The following is an 8,642-nucleotide window of genomic DNA, read 5'->3' as shown; positions in this document are numbered from 1 at the left end:
TAAAGGTCAAATCATCCTCACTAACTAAGCCAACCACATTTTTCAGATATGGTTGTAATGTGATTGCACTGAGGGAGAAGCGCTGCTGTTTCAGCCTTTGTTTGCTGGGTTCTGATCTTTTCATGAATGTGTAATGTTTTCTTTATGAACTTGTTCCTCAAGGGTTTGACACTGAAATGCTTCTGCAGACAAATCGACAGCATGGGCGTTCAGCTCAGTGCTCTTTTCCTTGATGGGTGATCATGTGACTGACAGCTCACTCAGGTTAAAGGACACTTCGCCCACCAAATGCACATGAGACTGCGGAGCTTCCAGTCTCCATCAGGGTTTAATTTACATCCAGAAAATGACTTCATGTCTTTCTCATTCAGCTGACACGGGATGCTGTGGAGGGGGTCTGTGTGCTGTGTGCATCCATCCGTGGTGAGAGGATAATGGGAAAGCAAAGAGCATCATTACCTCTCTCCATGCTGCTGTGCACCTCTCACCTCCCCCCAAAACATCAGGAAAATGTGGAGTGGATGTTTTTGGGTAGATGCTTTGGATTTGGACTTTAAATCTACAAACACACTGAAATCAAGAAGCTCGTCATTGTTTTTATTGCTTCAGGCACAATCTGTTCAACAGCACCGTTCACTAACTTTAAACAGCAACTGAATCACTGACAGCATGAACTCAATCTGAAACCACAGCCTCTGACCAGCAGGGGGCACATGACCAGATGGAACTATGCACCTGATTTTCTTCTTTTTGGACACTGATATTATAGCAGTGCTTAACACTTTATTTTACTGGTGTCGCTAATCCTCCCAGAAAGATTTGCTGTGAATCACAGGATATTTCTCATGAAGTAAGGCAGCTTTTTTTGTGCATTACAGATTAAATCAACTCAAAAGTCTCAAATAATTAGATGGAAAATACAAATAAACTAAAATAAAATATTACTTAGGCAACAGTTTTTTAAAATAAACTTTTGTTTAATAATTTTATTCTCACCACATAGTTTTTAAAATTGTTCTTTAGCTCATCTGGCCGAAGGACCAGTGAGAACTCACAGCGATTCCTACGTCTTCTACAGTTTTGATATGATTTTAATGAAACTTGCACACAGTTATCAGTTAATGGGTATTTTCAGAAATTGTGCCAAAGGTGATGTTTGTGATGTTACAGACAATAATCTGTGAACTATGATGGACCATGAGCAGGGTGAGCTATGACATACATTTTTTTTAAACTCACCATCTCCTTGTGTTAAAGAAGAAAAAAGAGAAGGAACTAAACAAAACAAAAATCATTGTCCATCAAAATCAGAACCAGACTCATGGAAGATGCCATTCAATGACTTTTAGTCACTTTATTCACTTTATCATTGAATTCTAATAAAGTTTTATGGGTGACATTAGCTAACATGCTGTTATTTGCTAATTTCTTGTTAGGCGAGTCGACTGTTGCTAATATTGCTAATGCTGCTAACGTTCTGTGGCAGATTTCATTGTGGTTCACGGCTGTGCTGTTATCTAGCAAAACAGCTACAGTCAGCTTTATTAGCATAATTAGCTTAGCAGCTGGTATGAAGCAATTATCACACACAGTGATGAGCAAGAATGCTACTGACAAAATATTAAAATGAATATTGTTGCTGCATTTCATGCCATGATATACATGGAGGAAGTGTCTGTGTAACCAAGTAAAAATGAGTGAAGTGGATAAAATGAGTTACATTAAATTAAATTACAGATTTTCTGGGTTTGAACTTCGAGGACCTCAAAAATATACAAAGTAGCAAAATTCATCAAGTTTGTTCGGCTGTTTTTAGACGTTTTAAGGTGTTTTAAAATTCCCTTCATATGTTCCACAGTTTTAATATTCTGTGACTAAAAGTTCAGCCCTTTGAGAAACCTAGTGATTACTTTCTCAGTAATTATAAAAACACTGATAGAATCACTTGGACTTGTCAAAGTGTTTTTTCTGTGATAACAAACAGCTGATTTGGAATCAGCCTGTTTACTGGATATTACTGAAAACTAGCTGCAGATGATCCAATCCTGTTCTTACTCTTGTTTTTTTAAATGTGGATGTCATGGATCTGAAAGCACTCGGCGTGTTTCATTCACACTGAACAAACAGTGACAAGCAGGCGGAGCTGTTGCTGTGGTGATGAAACTGCTTAAAGCTTTTTTTGATCGGCTGCATGTTTTAAAATAAGATGATCCTGAACTGTTAGTGTGATCTTTTGATTTATTTCTGTTTTTTAGGAACATGCAGCACCACAGGGGGAAAAATATGTCATTTTGATGTTGATGGTTCTTAAGTTTGATCACCAATAATTATCACTTTGTGTGATATGTACAGCAAAATGAACGACTTAGACTTCACAGTATGAAGTGACAGGTGACTTTGAGCCTCACTCTGAGGTCAGGCTTTAGTTTAAATCTGCCAAACTAACAGCCTCAGCTGGATGTGCTGATTCAAACAAACAGGGTTTTTTTTCAACTTTTTGACATTATTTTAAAATTTTAGATTCACAATCCGATGATGTATCTGAACATCACATAAACATCATCTACACAGTATTATTAAAATGTATGGCCAACATTTCTTTCTGAAGTGTAATGCAGCGTTTGGTGTGTGTGTGGTGGGGGGTTTGGCTTTTAAAGTCCTGTCACGGCCCCAGAAAGCTTTGGGCCGGCCCTGTTAGTGCATGGCTGAGTGTATGAAGGCAGACTGCAGCTGCAGCTGGAAAATAAAGTCAAATGATGGCTTTTCCATTTCAGTCACAGCTTGAATGTCTGTTTTTTTTTTCTTTTCTCATAGTCAGCAGGTTCAGTATTTTTGCCTTTAGGCCTTTGGTATCAGAAAGCTGTGGCAGGCAGTTTTTAAAGGATTTACAGTCTGCAGATTTTTTCTCTCTGCTGCTGAGACTTTCGACTCAACCCACAATCTGTAATTTCCAACATTTGGTAATTTTCCCATGTACACACACCTCCCCCTCCAAACGAGCCAGAGCGCCTCAGCTTCAGCTCCACGTTTCAGTACAGCCGTGAGCTTCAGACGTACTCCTGCAGGCTGTAGCTGTCCTTGATGTCTGTTTGAGGGAGTTTGGATGGAGACGAGTGATGCTCCTGTCTCTTGCACGGCGTGGGTTTCTCCAGCTTCACGCTGTCTACCTGCAGCTGGACCGTCTTCTTTCTGTTTTTCGGCTGATTGCGTTCTACTTGCAGCCCCCGCCTCCTCCGCTCATCTGGGTGCAGCGTGAATCTGTCGGGGTCGGCGGGGGAAGCGCAATCCGGTCGCCTCGTTCTCTTTCCGGGACACGACAAACAAAAAATGACCCCCCCGGCCAGGAGGAATCCAGCAGAGATGAACGTGACGCACAGAGCTCCGCCGGGCTGATATTTACTGCTGTCCGGTAGGTCTGTGGTCAGGAAGGCAGTGATGACTTCGTTGGTGAACCAGGACGCGGGTACGAGGCAGAGGAGGCTGGCCAGGATGAAGCAGCCCCCCGCAGCGATGGCTGTGTGCCCCTTTGCTCTGTGGCTGCCCCCCCAGCGAGTACATTTGAGCCCCAAAGTGGCGAGACAGAGTCCGAACAGTGCCACTACGCAGGACAGGACCATGCCAGTCCGCGCGGCCTGCAGGTGCAGCGGCAGCGACAGCACCGAGTTCTTTACGGTACAGCTGAAGATGCCGGAGCTGTACCACACGCAATCCATCCACAGACCCTGCATCTGCGATATCGGGGTCATGATGCTGGTCCACACGTTGATGCTCACCTTCCAGTTGGGCATCAGGGTGGCCACGACAGCACCGAGGACGCCCAGGAGTGCCAGGGCGAACGCCAGGATCTGAATAGCGGCGGACAGCATGGCTCACCCCCCCTACTTCTGTCCCGGGCAGGTCCTGACAGCAGATAATTCCTCAGCTCAGGCTCCAGCGAGCTGCAACCAGAAGAGAAATGAGAATTGAAGTGAGCGTGGGAGCGTGACGGGCACACAGCTGAGGCTGCTGATGGGAATCTGTGTCTCTGTTTGGGGGTTGAGCTCGATGATTGCCTGCATTAGCTGATGTGGTGATCACTGACACTCAATTATGTCCCTTTAAAGCTGCAGCAGCGCTCCCTCTGCAAAGACACAGAGCAGAAACTCGGAACTCTGCTGGAGTGAAGTTGTCTCCTGGATGGAGTAAGCACCGGACCACGAACAGGAGTACTCCTCTGAAAAGTTCACCTGTGCCGGGCTCTGCCAGCGTCTCCTCAAGTGACTGCTGGAGATGAAGCAGGGAAGCGACGTGAATGAAAACAGAGGGCGTGTTGGTGAACAGCCTCTAACTACCCCTCTGCCTGCTGTCTCCTTGGCAACTGTACATACAGTTTCATCCCATTCTGCGTCCTGAAAGGAAACACAAGGCGTCCTCTCCGCAATCTCACTGTGAACAGAAGAAACTGTCCTTCTGAAAAAAGTCTGCTCCAGGAAATGTGTTTCCGCCTCCATCACCTGAAGGTCACTGGCTCGGCCGAAGGAGCTGCAGAGCGGCGTTCTTATCTGATGAGTTGATGGCGGGGTGCGTCAGCTCCACAACGCCGCTGAAATATTCTCCTCTGACTGCACGAAATCTGATTTTTACCTCAAAATGTTTGTTTCACTTTCTTTTCTTTACATTTTTGTCTCAGTTTGTTTTTTTTGGGACTTTCGCAGGCTTTTGAAAAAACACAGCACCCCCTCTGAAGCTGACAATAACCACGGAGGAAAATGTAATTACTGATTATCAGCGATCACATGTGATGTCTGAGTCCTCGCTTTTGAACATGCCACATTTTTAAAACAATCACGCTGCGGCGTTGAGTCATTTTCTCTGGTTTGGAGATAAAACCGTGGAGCAGTTTCTCTTTATGGGGCTGCATTGTGAGCCGAGGTGTCGCCCGTCACGTGACCACGTGAAGAATCGCCCACTGCAACACGCTGATAAGAGTCTGCAGCCCGCCCACCCGTTCTATAGTCAGTCAGTCGGTGGCAGCCTGTTATTACCATAATCCTCAGTCTGGCTTTATCAGCTCAGACCTGCACAGACACGACCGGCTTCCTGTAAACATGTGTCGGGTTTCTGCAGCCGGTGGGAAAACACAAGTTTAAAGACACACTAGCGTCACTGCCGCCATCATCACCGCGTAATTAATGTTGTTCTGTTGATACAGAAACAGTAGAAATGGATAAAAACACAATAGAGTCGATTGCGTTTCCCACCAGAGAACCGCAGAGGTGATGTCATCACCATGGTCACACGGCGAGGTGCTGCGGCGTTGATGTGGGCACATTTCTGCTCCCTGGCCCAAATCCGGCCTTCGGAACACGAGCCGCTGTGACATCATCACCGACGACGGCAGGTGACACAGGTGACCTCGCCTACTCAGGCTTTCCGTGTTGAATATTTAATATTTGGTGACATTAACACAATATGTTCATTTTTCTATGCAGGTTTTTTGGGGATCTAATTGTGGTTGGAAAAGAACTAAATCTACTGAATCATTTTAATAAAGTGATAAAAGAACAATTTAATCTCTTTTTGTAAACGTCTGTTTAAGGAACTCGTGTAAAAATATTTATTCACTCTGCACAGAGTTGCAGAGTGAATAAATACAATAATATTTATTGTATTTCCATAATTTCAGATTTATTTATATTTATTATATACTTAATTTGCCCTGTTAAAAAAAAATAACTTAATAATTTTATATCATACATAAATCATGTGTTTTATAAAGGAGAGTGTGAAACTTTAAAATAAAATATTAAAATATTCAAAATATAAAACAGACAGAGGCGAGATGCTAATAAACAAATGATGTCAGTAAAACTGATGCAGGTTAAGGTCATATTACAAAAGTAACAGATGAAGGCCGACTCCTTTCATGTGACATAATACTACTACTAATACTACTACTAATAATAATAACAACAATAATAATAAATGTAGCACTGCAGCGCTGAGCTGTCTTTTCTCTGTGGCGGTGTTTATTGTCCTGAGTGGGAAACGCTTTTTATTCTGTGATTCATGTTTGACTGAATCAGAAACACTGTCATGCTTTTCTATGGGCTGTTGTCGGTAACGATTTGGTTATTTCCTGCATTTTATGACATTAAATCTTAGATGTGGGAGTGTCCTTGAATGCACCGCCAGATTTCCCAACAGTCCAATTTATTAATGAACGTCTGTGCGTGTCGTCCCAGATCTCTGACTGATCTATAAATGTTCAGATAATTGTGAGAGGCCATGTTTGTGTCTTTCATTTTGTCCCGTTACTTGTACATCCTCATATTATAGAAGCTGTTTGGTGTTTTCTTGATCATTTATTTGAGCTGTTTGATCCTCAGATTGTTCTGCTCCTTTACATCAAGTGTTTCGAGCCTCCTGCAGTGTTTGGGTCTCTTGTTCTGTGTTCGTGCACATGCTGAACAGCCTGTTTTAACATCCAGCCGCTTGCCGTGTTGCTCAGCGATGTGAAACCAGGCAGCGGGCTATTAGAGGCGGGTCTCTGGAGGGTTGAGTGGCCGCCCGCGGGCCTGAATGTCTGAACGCTGCAGAGGACAAACTGAGAAGCTGCTTTTCTGTCCTTTAAGGTTTTTCTTTTAATGCTGTGTTTTTCTGCTGTTGTTCAGGAAGTCTGATTACTGGCGAGCAGCTTTGTTTTCTGTCTTTTCTACTTGTTTAAAGACAAAAATAAAGAAATTAATTTTATTTTTATCTTTTGTATTTTACATTTAATAATTCTCACATTTTTTCATTTTATTTATATATTGTTTTCTTTGTGCAGCTTTTTGTAAATTCTTTTGTTTTAATTAAAAAGAAGCATTTTCGCTATTTTAAATTATTTTTATTTTATTTTATTTTATTTAAAGATCATTTTGTCTCTATGACTTGTTTGGATGGGGAGAGTTTAAATTTGGTTTTACAGTTGCTTGTTTAACTTAAAAAAATCTGTTTGCATTTATCATAATCAAGATTATTGTTAAAATTTTCACACCTTGTGATGATTCGTTGGTCAACGATCTTCAGGACCACCTCCGTGGGGATGTCCCCCACCCAGCGGGGGTGAAACACCCGGGAATCCACGCTAACCAAAGAGGCCTCTGTGATGAGACAAGACTGTGACGACCTGGATGGTTACCGACTTTATATAAAATTTAATTGATTTTTCTTTTCATGCACCTGTAATTTACATTTTGTAAATTACTTGTGTTATATTTTTAAAATTAATGTACTGGTTTCTGTATGAAAACACACACTGAATCAGTGTGTATTTATGGCATAAAGCAGCCTAAATAAAAATGTTGCCAGTAATCACTTGGGAATGAATCTAAATAAATAAATGAGCGTTTTCATTCTGCCGTTTTCATTCAGGAACATCTTTCTGATTTCTCAGTGGTTTGTTTCTCTGATGGAGAAACGTGATAAATCTGTGTGAGCTCAGCAGTGTGGGTGGATATCTTTGCTTCACACTCTGCTGATGTGAGCCGACTCGATGAGGAGGAAGAATGAAGAAGAGTGGAAGGATTTCCTCTGACTCCTCCTCAGTATCCACAGAGCCGTGCAATTCCTCATTCTTTCACCCAACACAGCTGAAATTAGCTTCACATTAAAGTAGACAGTTTGACCTTTGACCCCTCAGTCACAGTGATAATAGTTTGGAGCTGAATCAAACCATCTGGCAGAAACAACCCCCCCACCCCCACCCCAGGCTCCATCAGCCATCAGTCAGCAACCAGCGGGGGTTATAAATGAAGTGCTTTATCTATGCTCAACACACACAGCCTGAGAGTGTGTGTGAGCGTGTGTGAGTGTGGATGTGTATTAATATCTTTGTGGGGACTAAAAGTTTACTGTACTTGTGGGAACCAACAGACCTTATGGGGACCAAAATCCGGAAGGCATATTTGACACTCAAAATGTGGTTTAATGTCAAGGTTACAGTCAGGTTATGGTCAGGTTTAGGCTGAGGGTTAGGGTTAAGCATTCATTTTTGATGGTTAGTTAGCGGCTGGGGAAAGCATTATTTCGTGACTTAATTCTATGGCTAAAGTTTTAATTGCTATTCTCTTTTGTTTTATCAGGTTTTAACTGTCCATCCATCCATCCATCCATTCGCTTCCGCTTATCCTTTTCAGGGTCGCGGGGGGCGCTGGAGCCTATCCCAGCTGTCATAGGGCGAACTGTTGTTTGGGTTTTAACTGTATTTTTTTAAAAATTTCTCTTATTTATCGTCAGATTGCTGTTCAGCACTTTATTTGAAAGCACTTTATAAATAAAGTTATTATTATTATTATTATTTCAATTAGATGTCCTGACAAGGATATTAAAACACGACTCTCGCTCTCGCTCTCTCTCTGTGTATGTGTGTGTGTGTGTGTGTGTTACACTGACCTTCATCATAAAAATTATTAAAGTAGCTTCATTTCAGTTTAATTAGAAATGCTCTGTTTTAAAGTCAGCCTAAACATGCTAATAGATGTTTTTTCTTCCATGTCACAGTAGTTCTGTGTTGTTGGTGAAATATCAGTAAATACTTATCCCAAAGCAAAATTAATGGTATTACAGGAAGTTAAACATTTAAGTCAAAGACAGATAGCTTAAATAAGTAGAAATTATAA

At 42.0% G+C, this 8,642-nt stretch overlaps 1 protein-coding gene across 1 annotated transcript; it reads right to left on the bottom strand.

Annotated features, from left to right (window-relative positions):
- Positions 1–576: 576 nt before the first annotated feature.
- Positions 577–4,720, bottom strand: LOC113006620 (claudin-20-like). The gene has a single exon (XM_026142691.2). The coding sequence runs from the start codon at positions 3,864–3,866 to the stop codon at positions 3,048–3,050; it is 819 nt and encodes a 272-aa protein (XP_025998476.2). The 5' UTR covers positions 3,867–4,720; the 3' UTR covers positions 577–3,047.
- Positions 4,721–8,642: the final 3,922 nt, after the last annotated feature.

The sequence above is a fragment of the Astatotilapia calliptera genome, chromosome 15 (genome assembly GCF_964374335.1).
Source record: "Astatotilapia calliptera chromosome 15, fAstCal68.1, whole genome shotgun sequence".
Taxonomy (NCBI): Eukaryota; Metazoa; Chordata; class Actinopteri; order Cichliformes; family Cichlidae; genus Astatotilapia; species Astatotilapia calliptera.
This window is presented reverse-complemented; position numbering and strand designations above follow the sequence as displayed.